At 40.6% G+C, this 22,121-nt stretch overlaps 1 protein-coding gene across 4 annotated transcripts in view; it reads right to left on the bottom strand.

Moving 5' to 3' along the window:
• Positions 1–7,469: 7,469 nt before the first annotated feature.
• The window catches only part of LOC113026357 (alpha-1,3-mannosyl-glycoprotein 4-beta-N-acetylglucosaminyltransferase C-like), a 92,794-nt gene continuing 78,142 nt past the window's right edge, over positions 7,470–22,121 (bottom strand). For all 4 annotated transcript variants that reach the window (XM_026175051.1, XM_026175053.1, XM_026175049.1 and 1 more), the window contains exons 3-5: positions 9,184–9,329; positions 8,925–9,072; positions 7,470–8,828 (exon numbers count right to left, since the gene is read on the bottom strand). In XM_026175051.1, the coding sequence (XP_026030836.1) occupies positions 7,666–8,828; positions 8,925–9,072; positions 9,184–9,312 (1,440 nt within the window). In that variant the 5' untranslated portion in view covers positions 9,313–9,329 and the 3' untranslated portion in view covers positions 7,470–7,665. The remainder of the gene's footprint in view (positions 8,829–8,924; positions 9,073–9,183; positions 9,330–22,121) is intronic.

Below are 22,121 nucleotides of genomic sequence, written 5' to 3'. Positions count from 1 at the left end.
AAGTTGTGTAGTTGTGTTTTATAAAACACATTAAAATAAGAATGCTGCCACCAGAATCACCCACTGATTTTGTTTATCTTTATGCATCTTCAGTGAACTTCATCCAGCATTCATGAAAAAAAACTTGTGCTTTTTATTTCCTAGTCTGTTATTTCTGATACAAAGGTTTTAACAGTTAGATTAGATGACTTTGGTTGCACCAAATATATTTTTAATGTTACTGTTATTTCTGCAGTGTCATTTTAAATATATTGCATAGATTCATACATACAAATAACACAAGCCAGATATCAATGCTCTTAATCTCCTGAGACCAGCACATGAGGACATCACATTTTTCTTCTTGTGCTTCATCAGTATTGTCTTGGACAAAAGGTGTCAAAATAGCAGCCAGCTCACCAAAATTAAATCTAAAAGTTCTTCAAGTTGTTTGGATTATATACAGTGGGGCAAAAAAGTATTTAGTCAGCCACTGATTGTGCAAGTTCCCCCACTTATAATGATGACAGAGGTCAGTAATTTGCACCAGAGGTACACTTCAACTGTGAGAGACAGAATGTGAAAAAAAAAATCCATGAATCCACATGGTAGGATTTGTAAAGAATTTATTCGTAAATCAGGGTGGAAAATAAGTATTTGGTCAATAACAAAAATACAACTCAATACTTTGTAACATAACCTTTGTTGGCAATAACAGAGGTCAAACGTTTACTATAGGTCTTTACCAGGTTTGCACACACAGTAGCTGGTATTTTGGCCCATTCCTCCATGCAGATCTTCTCGAGAGCAGTGATGTTTTGGGGCTGTCGCCGAGCAACACGGACTTTCAACTCCCGCCACAGATTTTCTATGGGGTTGAGGTCTGGAGACTGGCTAGGCCACTCCAGGACTTTCAAATGCTTCTTACGGAGCCACTCCTTTGTTGCCCGGGCGGTGTGTTTTGGATCATTGTCATGTTGGAAGACCCAGCCTCGTTTCATCTTCAAAGTTCTCACTGATGGAAGGAGGTTTTGGCTCAAAATCTCACGATACATGGCCCCATTCATTCTGTCCTTAACACGGATCAGTCGTCCTGTCCCCTTGGCAGAAAAACAGCCCCATAGCATGATGTTTCCACCCCCATGCTTCACAGTAGGTATGGTGTTCTTGGGATGCAACTCAGTATTCTTCTTCCTCCAAACACGACGAGTTGAGTTTATACCAAAAAGTTCTACTTTGGTTTCATCTGACCACATGACATTCTCCCAATCCTCTGCTGTATCATCCATGTGCTCTCTGGCAAACTTCAGACGGGCCTGGACATGCACTGGCTTCAGCAGCGGAACACGTCTGGCACTGCGGGATTTGATTCCCTGCCGTTGTAGTGTGTTACTGATGGTGACCTTTGTTACTTTGGTCCCAGCTCTCTGCAGGTCATTCACCAGGTCCCCCCGTGTGGTTCTGGGATCTTTGCTCACCGTTCTCATGATCATTTTGACCCCACGGGATGAGATCTTGCGTGGAGCCCCAGATCGAGGGAGATTATCAGTGGTCTTGTATGTCTTCCATTTTCTGATGATTGCTCCCACAGTTGATTTTTTCACACCAAGCTGCTTGCCTATTGTAGATTCACTCTTCCCAGTCTGGTGCAGGTCTACAATACTTTTCCTGGTGTCCTTCGAAAGCTCTTTGGTCTTGGCCATGGCGGCGTTTGGAGTCTGACTGTTTGAGGCTGTGGACAGGTGTCTTTTATACAGATGATGAGTTCAAACAGGTGCCATTCATACAGGTAACGAGTGGGGGACAGAAAAGCTTCTTACAGAAGACGTTACAGGTCTGTGAGAGCCAGAGATTTTCCTTGTTTGAGGTGACCAAATACTTATTTTCCACCCTGATTTACGAATAAATTCTTTACAAATCCTACCATGTGGATTCATGGATTTTTTTTTCACATTCTGTCTCTCACAGTTGAAGTGTACCTCTGGTGCAAATTACTGACCTCTGTCATCATTTTAAGTGGGGGAACTTGCACAATCGGTGGCTGACTAAATACTTTTTTGCCCCACTGTAGTATTGTTTCAAACACTATAAATCTGACTGTTTAGTGCTTTTATCCAGAGATAAAACAGAGTCAGATATGGCCAGTCAGATACAGTGAATGTTGTCCTCATCAATGAGATAAAGGTAAGAAAATAGCTTAGTTTATTCATTGAAACATGTATATTTGTGTTTAATAACACATATGTAGCACATGACTTTTAGCACTAATAATGTGAATCCTTTCTGGAATATATTTCTTTATCTAGAGCCCAGACTGCATGCTATATACAGTCTGTGAATAACTGTAGTGATTCTTGAGCACTGTGGTTCTCTCTGTAGGATCTTTACTGTAACATAGAACACACTTTGAGAGGATTGTTATGGTGAATTACTGCTATATAAATAAAACTGCACTGTACTCATTAATTGTACTTTGGTCAGCGATGATGGCAAAGTGTGCTCATCCTTTTAGCGAAAAGGTGTAAAAAGGTGGAGAAGGAAATGCTCAAAACAAAACAGTTATCTGCTTTATCAAGTTGCTCTTTCACATTAACAGTCTCGGGAGAATGTTTAGCAGGACTGGAGTCTGCCCGTGCTGCTGTTAGTGGTCCTCCATGTGAATGGATGATAAAAACCTTCTGACTGACTAGCAGGTGTATAAGCCCTCTACTGGCTCTTATCTAGAGGGCCTCATTACCACTAATACAGGGAGTGCAGAATTATTAGGCAAATGAGTATTTTGTCCACATCATCCTCTTCATGCATGTTGTCTTACTCTAAGCTGTATAGGCTCGAAAGCCTACTACCAATTAAGCATATTAGGTGATGTGCATCTCTGTAATGAGAAGGGGTGTGGTCTAATGACATCAACACCCTATATCAGGTGTGCATAATTATTAGGCAACTTCCTTTCCTTTGGCAAAATGGGTCAAAACAAGGACTTGACAGGCTCAGAAAAGTCAAAAATAGTGAGATATCTTGCAGAGGGATGCATCAGTCTCAAAATTGCAAAGCTTCTGAAGCGTGATCATCGAACAATCAAGCGTTTCATTCAAAATAGTCAACAGGGTCGCAAGAAGCGTGTGGAAAAACCAAGGCGCAAAATAACTGCCCATGAACTGAGAAAAGTCAAGCGTGCAGCTGCCAAGATGCCACTTGCCACCAGTTTGGCCATATTTCAGAGCTGCAACATCACTGGAGTGCCCAAAAGCACAAGGTGTGCAATACTCAGAGACATGGCCAAGGTAAGAAAGGCTGAAAGACGACCGCCACTGAACAAGACACACAAGCTGAAACGTCAAGACTGGACCAAGAAAAATCTCAAGACTGGTTTTTCTAAGGTTTTATGGACTGATGAAATGAGAGTGAGTCTTGATGGGCCAGATGGATGGGCCCGTGGCTGGATTGGTAAAGGGCAGAGAGCTCCAGTCCGACTCAGACGCCAGCAAGGTGGAGGTGGAGTACTGGTTTGGGCTGCTATCATCAAAGATGAGCTTGTGGGGCCTTTTCGGGTTGAGGATGGAGTCAAGCTCAACTCCCAGTCCTACTGCCAGTTTCTGGAAGACACCTTCTTCAAGCAGTGGTACAGGAAGAAGTCTGCATCCTTCAAGAAAAACATGATTTTCATGCAGGACAATGCTCCATCACACGCGTCCAAGTACTCCACAGCGTGGCTGGCAAGAAAGGGTATAAAAGAAGAAAAACTAATGACATGGCCACCTCGTTCACCTGATCTGAACCCCATTGAGAACCTGTGGTCCATCGTCAAATGTGAGATTTACAAGGAGGGAAAACAGTACACCTCTCTGAACAGTGTCTGGGAGGCTGTGGTTGCTGCTGCACGCAATGTTGATGGTGAACAGATCAAAACACTGACAGAATCCATGGATGGCAGGCTTTTGAGTGTCCTTGCAAAGAAAGGTGGCTATATTGGTCGCTGATTTGTTTTTGTTTTGTTTTTGAATGTCAGAAATGTATATTTGTGAATGTGGAGATGTTATATTGGTGTCACTGGTAAAAATAAATAATTGAAATGGGTATATATTTGTTTTTTGTTAAGTTGCCTAATAATTATGCACAGTAATAGTCACCTGCACACACAGATATCCCCCTAAAATAGCTAAAACTAAAAACAAACTAAAAACTACTTCCAAAAACATTCAGCTTTGATATTAATGAGTTTTTTGGGTTCATTGAGAACATGGTTGTTGTTCAATAATAACATTATTCCTCAAAAATACAACTTGCCTAATAATTCTGCACTCCCTGTAATTTTCACTGAACAAAACATCTTTTATCAATCACACTGCTTTAGTTCATTGAGGTTTGCAGGTATTTGGATATACACAGCTCTCTTAAGCTTTCAATGTCACATTTCATCAGGTTTAAGTCTGGACTGTGACTTTTCTTTTTCAGCCATTGTTAAACAGACTGGTTACTATATGGCACTTTTCTGCTCGACTTTAGCCCTGAAGGCGCTTTATACAACATGTCACCCATTCAAACTAGCACTTTTTTCTACACGTAAGTGCTTTCTATCTAACATTCATGCACATTTGTACTCAATCAATCATTTCATTTGATTGTTGGTTTTTTTTCTCTATATGTATAATTGTAGGGTCTACCTTACAATATAAAGCGCCTTGAGGTGACTGTTGCTGTAATTTGGTGCTATATAAATAAAATTGAATGGAATTGAATTCAGTAAATGCATCAGAGGAATTTAGGGTTCAGTGTTTTGCCCAAGAATACTTTGGCATGCAGACTGGAGCAACCAGAGTTTGAAGCACCAACCTTCCAACAAGTAGACGATCTGCTCTCCTGAGCTGCATCCTCGTCCTGCATGACCCAGTCTGGGCAAAACAAACAGCCTCACATGTGATTTTAGAATACTTTGGCATGCAGAGGCATTCATGGTTGACTGCATGGTGCCCAGACTCTGTGGCTGCAAAACAATCACTCCGACAACACTGTGCTTGACAGTCAGTGTGAGCTGTTTGTGCTGATAGGCTGTGTTTGGTTCTGTGCATTATGGCCAAATGTTGGTCTCATCTGTTTGTTTACATTAGTAACTTTGCAGATCTACGCCATGTTGCCATGTTCTTTTCAGAGAGAAGAGGCTTTCTGGGAAGGATTCCAAACAAGCCATACTTGTTCAGTCTTTTTCCAATTTTGCTCTCACGAACTTTAACATTTTACATGCTAACTGAGACCTATAGAGTGAGATGTAGTTCTTGGGTTTTTTGCAGTTTTTCTGAACATTGCACAGTCTGATCTTGGCATGAGTTTGCTTAATTAAGTTTTATTGTCAGGCACAGTCAAATAAATTCATGCTTACAATTTTTTAACTTATCAGGTCCTAATATTTCCAAGTAATTGAAGAAATAGGAATATTAATAAACAGATGTCTGCTATGAGGTTGAAAAATAGTGGTTCTGTAATCTTTCTCTTCTAAAAGTGCAGGGGGACGCTGATGTGAGAGTGATTTGGGTTGCACATGATGGTAGGAGGTCAGGGTGGCAGAAGGTGATTTTTTTTTTAAAAAAGCAAGAGGAGGTAGTGAATGTGATGAGAAAAGGATGAAAGGGACAATACATTAGACTGGAAGCTACCTGGAGACAGATATAAGTGAATATAATGTAAGCCTCAAGAAGAAGACATCACAAAGTAAAAGGTGAAAAAACACTTACACCTGAACCGAAGCATGAGGAGAAATGTCCCAGAAGATTGCTGCTGAAAATGAGGTTTAGGATGTGCACAGGATGAATAAAAATGAAGGAAAAGCATTGAACTTAGTTCTTGTGAGCTGAAAACTCATTTGGTGTTTGGCTCCATCAGTAATCATGCCATCTGTTTATTTCTGGCAACCTCAACACCTGAAGGGGACTCACGCAGAGAAGAAGCTGCAGTGCAGACGACACCTGTAACACTCTCCGACCAGAGCAGGGACATTCTTCATGGATTACTGTGCTTCATACATGGTTGCACTTTGTTTATTTACAGTCAGCCCCGCGCCTCTGCAGCATAATGATATTCCTTCTGTTTACTATGCATAATATTTATTTGCATATCTGTTCATCCTGAAAGAAGAATTATGTCCCATAAGTTTCCCAGATGGTGAAGCATCTTCAGGCAAAATTGTGAATCTTTCTGACACACACACACACACACACACACACACACACACACACACACACACACACACACACACACACACACACACACACACACACACACACACACACACACACAGAGATTTACTATAAAAAGTTCCAAAATGGTATTATGTTAAAATATAAATATTTAATCATTTAAGCTCTAGAGCCAGGTTTCTCAAAGTGTGGCCCGTGGTACCGCATACAAAAAACATACTATGGCACATTTCACACTTTATGTATAATTCTGATATAACTCTTCAGGACAAAACTGTGGTTTACTCTTGCTTTGTAGATTTTGACATATCGCTGCATGAAACAGAGGGTGTAAATTATGACATTATAATTTAGGTGCTTCACTTTCTGCGCTGCCTGTTAGAGTTATAAGATTTTTAAAAGTTACTCTTTATTTTACTTGTAATTACACTATAGTGTATAGACTATTATTATATATATATAACAGTCTATACACCTTTAATGCACAATTTTGGTCATATTTTATGATATATGTACCTCTTAGGTCAATAGGTAATCTGTATATTTTCCGTTGTTATTTTTATAATTTGCCACAAGGTGGCAGCAAGGTACTCCAAAGAGCATATTTGTCAACTCTCACAGATTCGTTTAATAAAACTCACCAAAAATGACTTAATGACAAAAACGAGAGCTTGTAGTTAATATTATAGTATTTAATTAAATTTCTTGTCCATCTAATTTTTTTGCCAGTTCATTTTGCATTTGTTAGAGTAACCTCACACAGGTGGTAGATTCTTTTTACTCAATTCAGGGATGATGATCGTCTGAAATTTTTTTAACAGTATTACACAGCTTGACTTCTCTTTTTTAGGCATGTACTTACACTGAACAGCAGGTGGAACCTTATTTTTTGTAAATCATTAACAGATTGTCAGACAGCTCTATCTCAGGAACTTAGAAGTCCTCACTCGACACATCACGCATAGTTTAATGAGCTTTGAAAACACTTCCCTATAGTTTTTGAAAACTGTTTAATATTAGATGTAGGTAACAGCTATTCTATGCTCTTGCTCACTTCTGTTAGACAATACTAACAAAAAGGTAGCTGATGAGTCTTTGTGCCATAAAAATGTTTTTGTTTATTTTACACTTGTGTATTTTGCCCCCCACTGTGGATTTAAAAAGTAAGCAGCAAATTTATCTTTTGAACCACAGACTCTGTGGAAAAACCCTTGGAGTTCACTAATTGAAAAAAAAAAAGAGATATAATACCAGCCAAGTTTGAATATTTTTATATACAGATTTTCTGAAAATGAACAGAAGTATAAAAGCTCCATACTGTACACATCAGTAGTCAATTTAATACATCACAATGAAAACATACAGCAGATCTCTGGCCAACCCAAGAAAAATGTGGATTGATTTGAATTCAGCAAACAGTAGAAGTCCCAAATGAAGTCACAGCATCTGCATCCAAAATCACCACGAGCAGAGAATCATTTAAAAAGCTTTATTTCTATATTTGAGCGACAGGCTGCGCGGTCCATAAACTGACACTTCTTATGATGAGCCATTCTTTCTGGCTGGCAGTGATGACAATTCGTACGCACTCAATATCAAAGCCTATCTTGTGGTCCACATTGCTAACCTCAATGTTTCCAACTTTAAACTCCCCCAGTGTGATGTAGGATGTGCACTGCCTGCCCTGTTTGGTGTCCACAGACTTCTGGCCCACTTCCAGAGCTCCGTGGTGAAGAATATCATTTTGTCTGTCCTCTGTGCCGGTCAGGATTTTAATTCTGGTGATTTTTGTTGGTTTGTTAAAGATTATTATGAAGAAGTCTCCAGTGCACGGAGGTTTCCCCCAAAAATACTCATCAACAATACTGCTGTAAGCCTTGGTGGCATCATAGTTTTCAAAGACATTAATGTTTGTGTAAAGGCTGGCGGGGGGGTTGTCGGGAATGTCTATGGAGTCTTCCTCAAAGTCATCGTCCTTCAGCTTGTTCTCGGCACCTTTATAAGAGGAGTAGTAGCCCATGTGCTGGAACAGTGAAGGCTTGAAGCGGATCACGTCCTTCTGTGCAAGCAGGCCTCTGAAGTGGATGAGGAGCCAGTCGCAGGGCATTTCCTGGTAGAACATGAGCAGGAAATGAGCCAAGCGCGGCAGGTCTCTGGAGTGATACAGCTTCCCGATGTAGCCCAGCTTGGAGAATTCCAACATCACCCAGTAGGAACCTTCTCTGGAGGTGATCACCTTCTTCAGTGCTGTCAGGAAGTTCCTGGAGCAGCGCACATCGTCCTCTAACATCATGTAGAAGTCGGAGAGGTTTGTGCAGAAGTTGAGCAGGAAAGCGTAGTCCACGTTCTGCTTGGAGCGGAAACGGACCCTGTCCTCTGGGTCGTTGTAGTTCCTTTTCAATCCGTCCAGAGACGGATAGTACTCCTCTGGAGCTTGGATTACTAAGAGACGTCCAGCTATGATGTGGTGTGCAAACTTCCTGGTGATTTCCTGCACCAGGTTCTCACACCAGACCAGGTCAAAGTCCGCCAGATGGACGACAACCACAATCTCTTTCAGTTCCTCGTAACTGGACTGATCAAATATGGATTTGATCGTTTCCAGGAGGTAGTTTCCCTTTTTCCTCTTGACCGACGACAAGCCAATGGTGAGGTACTCTGTTCCAACAGTGAAAAACAGTTAGTTCAGTCAGTAAATATTTTCCTGTTCGAAGTAAAAATGAATTCAAACTGGTATCTGGTAGAAATGCCTACTTTTACGTGGTAAAGGAAGCCCCGCAAGGTAGCGGTACGTCACGTTAATGGTCCCAGAGAAATTGGACAAGTCTCTGAACGTGTGCACGTATCTTTCAGAGTTCGGAGGATGGATCAGCGTCTCTCCTAGCTGTCTTTTTTCAGCCTCCTAAATCACACACAAACATGCAAACACAAAGAGTAACACCTGTAGGAACACTTCAGGCATAAGAGTCAAAATTTCAAAAAACAAAACAAACAACAACATGATTAAAGTTACCAGCACATATCCATCATCCATATAATGGTTGAAAAAGAGCAGAAAGGCGATGAGAAAGCCGAGGAAAGGGAAGATGGATCGTTTCCTGAAGCACCTCATCTTGTCCATGGACTTCCACATTACCCTCATGATCAAGTCTCTCACTGCTGAACATCACAGATAAAACAGAAATGTAGACATCAAAAAGCAAATAAAACTTTATGAGAGCTTGGCAAAGTAATTTCAGTTTTATTTCAATCCCTGTGAACACTGGGATTACAACATCGTTATGAAGGATTAGTGGAAGACTTACGGTAATAGAATAACAAGGACTCATAATCTGTTTTAATCAGGAGCTGTAATTTAATTTGTGCATTGTGAAGACTACAGAGCAAGGTATGCTGACCTCATGTTTAACTGGAAAAGAAGTCCTGAAAGTGCTGATGGGAGTTGCCAATAAACCATTTTGTAAATTTACAACATTTTTATTTATTTTGTTAACAGAGTTGCTTTATGTAATTTATCTTTCCAAAAAAGCCCAATACTCACAGGCTTCAGATTCTTATGTGACAATTTTTCCACCTCAGAGATTCTCTTTTTAAAAATTATTTAATTAAAAGAATAAAACATGACATATAAAGAAGGAAAACACATAAAGGAAGAAAATCATAGGCAGGGCAGAGTTGTTAAAGAAAACAAAAGAGAGGTTATCGTGACTGCTTGTAGTGAGTGAGGTTGCTCAATTTGCTGGAAAGAAAAAAAAATAATAGGAAAATTTTTCAGTTCACACTAAACTCTGTGTTTGCACTGAATAAACTTCAAAGAGCTTTTCAGAAACTTGTAACATTTTAAAGGATTTACAATTGATTAAATCATTCACAAATGACATCTGTTGTATTAAATAAGGAAAAATGTCTTTATGGCTTCTGGTGGTTGGCGTGCAAACTATAAATATAACAGTAAGATGTTATCACCTTCTCTGGCTGTTATGGCTGATGTGTTATCACCTTTTCATGCATCTACCAGTAACATTAGTATTCATTTGAGATATTGTTGCCTGGCACTTGACATGTTTATAGCCAATATTTACACTCTTGTTGCCAACGCCACTAATTCCAGAGAAAAACCTAACCAAGGTAAGTCTCTGTGTGCTTTTGCTTTTGCTTCTTTTTTGCATTAAAAGGTGTAAGCCATAGAAATAAAGACACTAAAAAGCTTTGTGGAGCAGAGGGAACTGTGAAGTCAGATGGTAACCCTCTCTGTTGTCAAGCTAGTAACATTTGATCCATTCGTACTGTCTGTGACCTGGGGATGTCCTTTAACTCCCACATTAAGCAAATCTCTGCCTATTTTTATCCGCGTCACATTGTCAACACTGCAGACAGTCTGTGTCAGAGTGACACTGAACAGTAAATGCCTTCTTTTCTATTAGACTGGACTGCAGTAATTCCATATAGTACTGTGCAATTTCTTGACCCGCCCCAGATTTCTTCCTATCCGGTTGTTCAGTCTGACGTCACTAGCCGTGTCTGGACCTAAACTCCGCTGCAGGTCCATATATCAAACGATCACTATGGCATTACTGAGAGTTGAAAAACTATCTAAAGTCTTTCATCTTTAATAAAATGATCAGCGTTCTGCTCTACCAGGTGTAACAATTGAGTTTAACATCCAGGCATCCATGAAAACGGAATTTATGACATTTAACGGAGTTAGAAGTTAGCAGGGAGTTAGCTCGCTAGCTTCTATCTAAATACAATATAGCATGTCCTGACTGCGGGGTTTTGGAAACAAATTAAAACGTACAGCTCTGTTATCACTTCCAGCATAAATGAAGACAGAAAACTAAACAGCAGTGACGTTTGTAGGGTTACTGAAGTTGGGCTAGCTGGTATATAATGATGTGCTACGTGACCGCTAGCGACACAGCTATGTTAGCATAATATAAACAAGCTAACTTTTTTTCCACTCAATAAAAGTTAACGTGAGTGTTCTCGGTGGTCAGGAACAAATGCAATCGCACGGCAGGATGCTGTAAAAGGACCAAACTTCAGGCAGGAGAACAACTGAGATAATACATCCATAATACGAGGTTAGTCATTCATATACTGCTGCATGGGCTGGGCTGTAGTTACATCCTAAGGTTTTAAAAACTGAGCTTAAATAAATGATTAGCGGTAATAAAAGCCGAGGGAGGTCAACAGTGATCACTGACTGTTTTAGGAGCTTTTTGAGATTAAATAGAAGAAAATACATAACATTAAACATGTTAACAACACAAAAGCCATATTAAACGCAGACTACTTTAGGCCCGGAAGTAGGATTTGTCGCGTCATCACTGAACAATCGGATTGTGCCTCCACACAGGCTTGCTCCTCCCCCTTTTTGTGAGTGTGGACGCTTCCTCTCTTTGCTCTTTAAATGCTTTGCTTCTTTTATTGATTTTATTGATTTTTATGCTGATTTTTTCCCCTTTTTTCCATACGAGCTTACCTGCGATAGCTTATAAATCATTAGGACTAAAGTGTTCTTAACAGAAACAGCAACATTTTTATAGTTACCGTATCTTCAGCGCTCTGTGTGTCTGTGGCCTAGACACAGCTGAAGCCTGATTACAGCGTCTGGGCACCGAACAGCCTCAATAGCCTGGAAAGGTGCTAACCGCTAGGCTAACTAGCAACAAGATGCGTTCCCTCTCCACAGATGACTACCACAGCCTCCTGCAGAAGATTGCAGTACTGGAGACAAAAATTCATCGCTTAGAAGTAAACGTGGAGGTAAATGGACTGTGTGGAAATGAAACAACCTTGCCTTTGATTCAAAACAATGGCGATGAGCAAGCTAGTACACAGCTAGGAGCACAGATAACATGACCAAGAAAGTAGACTGTGCATTATAATAAATCGTCAAGCGATAATCCCTCCTTGGACTGTCTTGGTGCAAAACCAAGACATAAATCATGTCTCCTGGAAGGGGGAGGACGTATCACAGGCAGGTCACAGCGAGCTGAAATCTCTGAAACCGACTGGCCTTCACTTCCTACGAGACAGAGAAGCTCTTCTACCCCTGTATACGGGAGGAAACAGGACTGGACAACCGTGAATAGGAAGGTTAACAAGAAACCTCCAAAACAACTGAATGTGAAGTAAGGTCTGAAAATCTGTTGAAAAGTAAAAAGCCACAGGGAAAGCTAAAGGCTTGGCCTGAAACTCTGATTGAGGCTGACTCTGCTGTAAAGGATGTACAAAGCATGTGCGGTAAGAACACTAAAGTCCTCTGCTTTCCTAAGAATATGGTCAACAACCTGAAGGAGGGAATTCTTCAAATTACAGATGAATATCCAACTGTGACAAACATTGCTCTGCATACAGGGTCAAACGATGCGTCCAAACAACAGACGGAGGAACAAACAGTACTCCAAGAACAGACAAAGCCCACCAGAAACCTTGAGGAGGAGCCTCATCTGCCCCCACCTGGGATGAGCTTCAGAAAGGAGAGACATCAGAGGCAAGAAGAGGGGTCCATATTTGCTTCCAACTCTCTCAACAACACCAACGACCAGGACCAGGGACCACGACCTTCGCCAGTCCCCCAAACCCCTGACAGGCCATCACCCCCCCCCCCCCCCCCCCCCCCCCCTTCTCCCTCCTCGCCACACCTGAAATTCACTGAGGAGATGATGGAGCGGGTCAATGCTGGGCTCAGATCTACCCCCGGCCCAATCCCTTTTTGTCCCCCATAAACCCCCCACCAGAGCAGCCAAAGGTTCGCCATTGAGCCCCGCCCTCAACAGAGCAATCGAAGTTACATTGCCCAGCCTCGCCCCCCTTAGTTCCTCCTTACCACCTTCATGCTCTGTCTCCACAGTCTGATGTGTGATGTGTGGAGGGTCCGGGCTATGAGGATTATGGCAGTGGTGACTTTTCCCAGGAGAAGCTGGGACCCTGTCTACTAGGGTAGACAGGGTTTTAAAAGTTCTGTACTTTTAGGTGACAGAAGGAGACATGTGGCCTGGTCAAAACACAGGGAGTGGCACTCTAAAAGATCTTTAAATATAGTAAATATACCTTGTGTGCCACAGACTGCTCCCAAACACGGGGCAAATAATACCTCTAAAACACTTAAGTTGACTTTATTAAACGTTAGATCTTTAGCTGGGAAAACATTTTTAATTAATGATTTAATCACTGAGCACAGCCTTGATTTTATGTTTTTAACTGAAACTTGGTTGGACCAAAGTAACAGTGGAGCTGTTCTCATTGAGACGACCCCTCCTAACTACAGTTTTATCAGTGAGGCCAGGGTGAGCAGGAGAGGTTGCTGTCTTATTTAATGAATTATTTCAATGTAAGCAGCTATCTCCTGGAAATTTTCAGTCTTTTGAATATGTGGCTTTACAGCTGAAGGCCCCATCCAAAGTTGTGTTTCTTAATGTTTACAGGCCTCCCAAATACTGCACAGACTTTTTTTAATGACCTCAGTGAACTGCTGTCTGTGATCTGTGTTGATTTCGACTGTGTAATTATTGTTGGGGATTTTAACATCCATGTGGACAACCCTCAGGACAAAGGGACTAAAGACCTGAGTAACACTCTGGGCAACTTTGGGCTGACTCAGCATGTAACAGAGGCCACACATAATAGAGGACACACTCTTGACCTACTGATCTCCAAAGGCCTGAGCATTTCGAAGGTTACTGTGTCTGATGTGGGCCTGTCTGATCATTACTGTGTTTTCTTTGAAAGTAAAATTTCAGCCCACACAAATATATCAACTTCAGTGATCACAAAACGGTGTATAACTGAAGACAGTAGTGAGATATTTAACCAGGTCTTCCCATTAACACCTGGCCTGTCCAGAGGGTCAGTCAATGAGCTCGTCAATAGCATCAATGCTAAAATGTTACATGTAATGGACACTATTGCTCCCATTAAGGTGAAGGTTATCTCTGGAAGGAAAAAGTCTCCATGGAGAAACTCCACACTAGTGAAAAATGAAAAAAGAGAGTGTAGGAAAGCTGAGCGCAGATGGAGAAAAACAAACCTCCAGGTTCATTATGACATCTATAAAGAGAAACTTCACAATTATAATTTACAACTGAGGAGTGCAAGGAGGTCCAACTTCTCTGACATCATCACTAAAAACAGTCATAATGCTCGGGTCTTATTTGCTACAGTTGACAGGCTAACAAACCCTCCTGTGTCAGTGGCAGCTGAACTTCATTCGACCATGGCCTGCAATGACTTTGCCAAATTCTTCACTGAAAAAATCCAAAAAATTAGACAAGCAATTGGTACATCAACAGCAGATCCAGGATATATACTGTGTCCACCAAAAAACTGTTTAAACACCATGAAACAGTTTCAACCTATTAACAGCAAAGACCTGGAGGACATCTGAGGTCAACTGAACTCCTCCTCTTGCTGTTTAGATGTCCTGCCAACAAGTTTTTTCAAAAAGGTCTCAAAGACTTTGGAGTCAGACCTGTTACAGATCGTCAACTGTTCTTTAATGTCAGGTGTGTTTCCAGAACCACTAAAAACTGCTGTAATTAAACCTATACTGAAAAAGGACAATCTTGACAAGACACAAATGAACAACTACAGGCCGATCTCAAATCTCCCGTTTTTAAGTAAGATCATTGAAAAAGCAGTTTCTCAACAGCTCAATTACTTCTTAAAACAGAATAACTTCTATGATGCCTTCCAGTCAGGTTTTAGACAGAACCACAGCACTGAAACCGCTCTGGCCAAAGTGTTTAATGACATATGTCTGAATACAGACAGTGGAAAAATGTCAGTCTTAGTTTTGCTGGATCTCAGTGCAGCATTTGATACAGTTGACCACAACATATTACTCAAACGACTGGAGAACTGGGCATGTCTTTCAGGAACTGTACTAAACTGGTTCAAAACATACTTAGAAAACAGGAAATACTTTGTATCAATAGGTAACTTACCCTTTTGAGCAGACAAGTATCACATGTGGAGTTCCCCAAGGTTCCATCTTGGGACACCTTCTGTTTAACATTTACATGCTCCCACCAATGGCGTGTCCAGCGGGGTGGCCTGGGGGGGCACAGGCCAACCCCCCCAACCAGACTGGCCACCCCAGGTGCCACCCCAAAGGCAAAACAATAAAATTCAATCAGATATCAAATGTACGATTATGTTTTCACGGTGAAGCTCAGATATCCGAGTGTAAGTGAATGCAGCATCGCTTCTGCGCTATGTGCATCACGTTAGCAAAGGTAGGAGAGCCAAGCACGAAAGACGGCACTGCAGGAAACAATTTTTCGGTGAAAGAAAATGAGGACAGAATAAATGTCCCGGTAAGTAATATTAAGTTTGTTGAATTTAGTAAACTTCGGTGAAATTAGAATACCAAGGAAAAAATAACACTTAAAGAATTATCGCAGCCGTGGAATATTTCAGACAGTTTGCTGCTGAGGGGAGCTAACATAAGAGTTATGAGTTATAAGATATAATCCAAGTCGTAACATTGCTGTATGGAGCTGCAGATTTGGTTGCAGGTTAACATAGCTGGACTGGCCATCGGGCATATCGGGCATATGCCCGGTGACTTATTTTTTATTTTTTTTGTAATGGCATGAACAATGAGAGGTGGTGGATTGGCCAGATGCAGGTCGATGTGTAAAAATAACTCAGTTGTTTGGTGGTGGCTGTGGCGGAGCTTCCACAGAGGCCAGCAGGTGGATGAGGGAAGGGGAGGCAGGAGGAGAGCCCCGAGGCAGCCGCCAGTCCGAGTGTCAGGTGAACTGAGCTTCAGGTAAGAAGTCTATCTGGGTCAGATATAAACCAAGTTCAGGTGGAGTTTATTTTCGTTGTGCTGACTTTTTACCCTCAGTTGCAATAACTCGTACTGCGTTCTAGCCAGCTTGACGGAGTTTTTATACAGCTGGGTGGGTGCTATGATGTTACTGATAGTGAACTTTATTTTATTCATAAGGTTAGTTAGTAGAGTTGCCAACGACTCCTTAAAAAAATGGAATGGTCCCTCATTCAGAGAAAATATTACACGTTTCGTATTGAGCTGAGAAGAGACGCAGTTTGTCCCGAACTTTAGCTAGGATGGAAAAAGACACAAAGCTGGAGTTATTCTGTCTTTATGCTGCACAGCTGCCTCTTCTTCTTTCATTCTCCCCCCTCCCTCTCCTGTTGCTACTTCAATCATGAAACTGATCAATGATCAGCTGATCGGCTTTTCTCTCGTTTGTTTATCGCCCACTTTGCGCCAGAAAGAGGAAACCAGCGGATGTCGCGCTAAACAACAACAGCACGTTTAAGCTTGATCAGCTGTTGTCAGAATTTATTTAATATTAATTTCTAGTATCAGCTGATGTTTGCTGGAGCCACAGCTGTAAAACTGCAGGTCATGGTGTCGGTTTGGATATGTGGTGAGAGGGAAACATGAAGATGAAACCAGGAGATGTCCTTACTGAATCATCAGAGCTGAACAGGTGATGGAGAAACAGGTTTACCTTTTAGTTAACATGAATGAGTTGAAGGGAAGTTATGAACTGTTTCTGAGAGACAAATAACACCAGGATCCTTTTTTAGGTAGCTGACAGCTGGTAACTGTGCAGGGGTGGATCTAGCAAAGTGTTGCCAGGGGTCCATGTAGGGCATTAACAGGGAAAGGTGGGGCACAAAAAAATACTTTTCTTTCTTATCCTCATTTAAAATATCTAGCTTTTATTAAATAATTATCTGAATCTTACAACCAAAGTTTTTATCTGACGTAAAATGTATAGAAGTTTACCATAAGGCAGCATAGAAAGTATTTACTTGCTTTCAGGTTTTATTCAAATGTTAGTCTTTTCAGTTGTTTCTCCACTTTTTTCCGTAGTGGTTAAAATCTCATTCTAATAAGAGTTAAAAGCGCATTCGGTTATTAGGTTTATAAGGTTATTGAATTATGGTTAATGGTTGGTAGAATTTGTTTTAAACATTATCTGCCAATTACATCTGCCACCCTTCTCCAAATCTGTGCCCCTACCTGGCCCCCCCAACAAAAATTTTCTAGACACGCCACTGGCTCCCACTGGCACAGATTATAAAGAACAACGAAATAAACTATCACAGCTATGCAGATGACACACAAATATATATCACAATGTCACCAGGAGACCAAGGCCCTGTACAGGCTCTTGGTAAATGCATTGAGGAAATTAATGACTGGTTGTGCCACAATTTTCTCCAGCTAAACAAAAACAAAACTGAAGTAATAGTCTTTGGCGCCAAAGAAAAACGATTACAGGTCACCAGAGAACTTCAATCTATACACCTAAAAACCACCAAAACCAGGCGAGAAATTTGGGTGTAGTGATGGATGCAGACCTAAACTTAGAAAAACACATTAAGACAATAACAAAATCATCTTACTATCACCTTAAGAATATATCAAGGATAAAAGATCTGATTGCTCAACAGGACCTGGAAAAACTAGTCCATGCATTCATCTTTAGCAGGCTTGATTACTGTAACAGCATCTTTACAGGTCTACTTAAAAAAATCAGTCAGACAACTACAGCTCATTCAGAACTCTGCTGCTCGAGTCCTCGCTAAGACCAAAAAAGTGGACCACATTAGTCCAGCTCTGAGGTCTATACACTGGCTGCCTGTCCGTCAGAGGATAGACTTTAAAGTTGATGCTGGTCTATAAAGCTGTGAATGGTTTAGGACCAAAATACATCAGTGACCTCCTGACCCAGTATGAACCTTCCAGATCCCTCAGGTCATCTGGATCCTATTTTTTTATCAGTTCCCAGAGTCAGAACCTACGGAAGCGTAGAGCTGCCACCCAGGCAAAAGAAAAATACAAGTGTATCACGTTATAATGTGGAAGGTTTATTGTTCTAACAAGATACTTTTCCTGTTTGTACAATATACTATCATGTTTGTACCATATACTTTTCACGTTTGAACAACATGATATCACGTTATTACAATATACATAATTATCACGTTCGTACAATATAGGATCACGTTCGTACAATATAAATATTATATTGTACTAACGTGATAATTATGTATATTGTAATAACGTGATATTATGTTGTTCAAACGTGAAAAGTATATTGTACAAACAGGAAAAGTATCTTGTTAGAACAATAAACCTTTTACGTTATAACGTGATACACTTGTATTTTTCTTTTGCCTGGTGGCAGCTCTACGCTTCCGTAAGAACCAGACACGGAGGAGCTGCATTCAGCTTTTATGCTCCATATATCTGGAACAAACTTTTATGTCTTTTAATGTCTCTGTAAAGCACTTTGAATCACCTTGTTGTTGAATTGTGCTATATAAATAAACTTGCCTTGCTCAAGGTTCAAGGTAAAACACACAGTGAAATCTGACACGCTTCTCGACATGTGCAAAAATGTATATATATATATATATATATATATATATATATATATATATATATATATATATATATATATATATAGTATATGCATTGGGTGAATGTGCAGTAGTAGCAGCAAGCAGGTGAATTCTGCATCTGACTATTTTACAGAATAGACAATATAAACATATTTAAAATTAAAGGAATTTGGAATGTACATTGTGCCTTGGTTTAGAGTATCTTGTTATTTGTGGTCTTGAGCAATAGCTCTCCAGGATTTCAAAGTTTTTCTTGACTGCTTTTTCATTTTCAGTCCAGTCCTTGCACCTGCTAATTTTCAGAGGACTGTTTTTTGCTTGTTAAGCCATTTAACACTGACCTATGAATTATTCAGTCATAAAAAAATAAACAATTCAAGGGATGAACTAATGTTGTGTCTACACGTGAAAGACAGCCCAGCAAAGGACCAATTTATAGATTGTGTCTTTAGAACTTTGTTACTACAAATCACAAAGATACAAAGCATCAAACATCTTCTGCAGGACCATCAACACCACAAGTACAGTATGCCAGAGCCAGATAGTGACACTATCATTAACATCTGCAACAGCAGTGATCTGCAAAGCTGTCCTCAGGCTGTGTATGTCCATAGGATGTTTGAGCCACCACGCTATGATACACTGTGGGCTCATCCTCCACTCACTCCTTTTCACTAAGTTCTGTCTAGTCTCCTGTAGCCTGCGTTTTGTCCTTTTTCTCCTCATTTGTGCTTTCTCTGTGCTCTCCCTACTGTTCTCATTCCCATCACACCCAAACTGTCATGGCAGAAGGATGCCCGTCCTCGAGCCGGGTTCTGCCGTCGGTTTCTTCCTGTTAAAAGGGAGTTTGTTTTTTCCTTTGCACTGTCACAGAGAGTTTGCTCATAGGAAAGCTGATCACTGCGGTCCTTTCTATAATATTGTGGGATCTTTACTTTATAATATGAAACACCTGTTCTATAGTTATATAGTTCTACAGTTGCTATACAAGAAACTGAATTTTTAAAAAATTGAATTAGTGCAGCTTTAAAGGGGCGTTTCACTCCGAATTCAAAAATACATGTTTTTCCTGTGGCCCATGTTACTTTTGATCCAGCTTCATTGTTTTGTTGAAAAACTCTACAGCCATGTATCACTCCCAGATATCCTGACCCAGTTACTTGGAAAAATCCAGAAACTCAGTGAACAGATTTAACCTCCTAGGACCTGGCGTCCACATATGTGGACATCACATTTTGGGTTATTTAGACCAAAATACTGAATTTTGCTCTACAAGGGCCTGACATCCACTTACGAGGACATTATACTGCCACTGTTCTATCAAAATTTTATATTAATATCCTCATATGTCGCTCTCATTTTTCTTAGAAACAAAAATTAGGCAAAAAAAAAAAATCTGGCAATTCTTTGTTTTTACGTTCATCAGGTCCTAATCAGCCCAAATATCAAAGAGAAATAAAAAATGCATGCCATGGAAGAGTTCGGGTCTTAGGAGGTTAAACCAGTGTTAAGGGTCGACTTGGTCAGAGTGATGTAAATGGCATTACCGGATTGGAATGCGAGGCTCTAGCAGCATTTTATCCTATGTTATTGTCTGTGACCTGGGCTGTCTTTTAACACCCACAGACTGGAATGGAAGGCTCTGTGTAGGAAAAAAGTCTAATAGGAATGACAGTGTCTATGTGCATGTCTGCAACTGAGTGCATAGGAGCCATTTCTAACTAGAACCAGTTCACTGCTACCATCCCATGACACTTTCATCCACACAGAGAGCCAGCTGCTCCTATTGTTCCACAGAAAAAGGAGACATCTCTACAGCCGACATCACCAAAACTGGATAACTTCCACGAAACAATATAGATGCATAAATAGCACTAAAGGCCAGACCAAAAACATTTATTTCCAATTGTTTCAAAGTGGTCCCTGTATCAGGACGAGGTTATTTAATAAAAACACTACCACTATGACTTCATGAGAGCTGGAACTGAGAATTTTTAAAGCTGGTTGAGTAGCATCAGTACTACACTAATTCCCTGTTACAAGGCTGCTGCGCGCTCTGGTTTAGATTCATCATCATCTGACTCCGTGGTTCAGGCTAGCTCAGAGACTTTTTGTGTTCCAATAGTTTCTCCAACAAACAGGGTTCAATGCTCATTTTGGCCACACAGTTTTTGAGCCGTTTTTACATCAAACTAGGCCTTAAGGGCTTAATCAAAAAATAATAATTGCTGGTTTTTGCAGCCCTGGAGTATCAATCACAAAGCTGGAAGGATATCCATCTTTAATTAGATTCTGATGAGCTGCTCAACATGACAGATGTGGCCAATGGCAACGGCACAAATAGGCTATAGAAGGCTGATTTTGAAGGTTTATCATTGGATTATGCAAAACGGCTGCTATTAATGGATAATTTCTGTCATTAATCTACCTGCTTGCGCAGGGGTCTGTCAGTCATCTGTTTAGCTTGCGTGCAGAAGGAACACATGCCCGGTGATGTTTCAGAAGTCATTAAACATCAGTGACATCTCTCGAAAGAAAACAAACGCTCCCAGGCCTGTTTGGGGTGATATATGCTCAGTGTCTTCTAATGAAAAAGAATCACCCCGACTACACAGCATGTCCTATTTGGAACCTCATCTAAAAAAACAAAAACTAAGCATCCCAGGACACGTTCTCTAATTTTGATGTTTCGTAACGTGAAAATGCAGCATTCAGTGTGAGAAACCACAAGCTCCCCAGTTACAGGGACAATTTTGGCAAAGGCCTGCTGCTGGGCCCAATAACTGAATAAACAACTTATTATTCATTGTGTTATTCATTGCTTGAGTTCCATTTTAGAGGTGGGGGAGAAAAAAAACAAAAGATCTGCCATCTGCAAGAGAAATAAGCCATTTTATGTTTCTGTCATGAAAAAGCTCCAAACGGCGGCACCTGAGAGATGCAGCGATGAAAATAAGTGGAAAGACAACGACGGCTGTAAGTCAATATTATGAATGTCTTCCCTAAACCACCTACACACCAACTCACACATGAACCGTCGTTTTAGATAGAAGCCTGCGAACATCAGATATTGAGACAATGAAAGAATGTCCAACAAGGCCAAATAAGAGCCACATGCCTGCGCTGCAAGAGAAAATACTAAGAAATTAGATTTTTGTTTGCTTTCTCTCAGTGAGTCTAAACAACAAACAGACCCCTTATAGGTCACGTACATTTATATGGAAATGAAGGTGCGTCTGTGAATAAATAAGCACCATTTGTTAGTGTGTTTGCTTTAGTTTAAAATGTTTCTCTGCCAAGTTGTTATTTTTTTCTCCCCCTCAGCAAATTATCAGTGCGTCTGCCCTGTGAGCTCATTTCTAGGACTGAAGTCATTTTAGATTAGAGCCGGCGAAATAATAACAGGTAGAGGGGAATACCAATGAGTTCCAATGTTAAAAATTGTTATGCGTCCTAGGAGGGTTTATCTTAAGTGCTGCGCATTAACAACAGTCTCTCCAAAAACGGAAATGAGGGGGAGATTTGTCCGCTCAGTAATATTTTTGTTTTACA

The sequence above is a fragment of the Astatotilapia calliptera genome, chromosome 7, assembly GCF_900246225.1.
Source record: "Astatotilapia calliptera chromosome 7, fAstCal1.2, whole genome shotgun sequence".
In the NCBI taxonomy this organism is placed as follows: domain Eukaryota; kingdom Metazoa; phylum Chordata; class Actinopteri; order Cichliformes; family Cichlidae; genus Astatotilapia; species Astatotilapia calliptera.
Note: the sequence above shows the minus strand (reverse complement) of the source record. Positions and strands in the feature narration are given on the sequence as shown.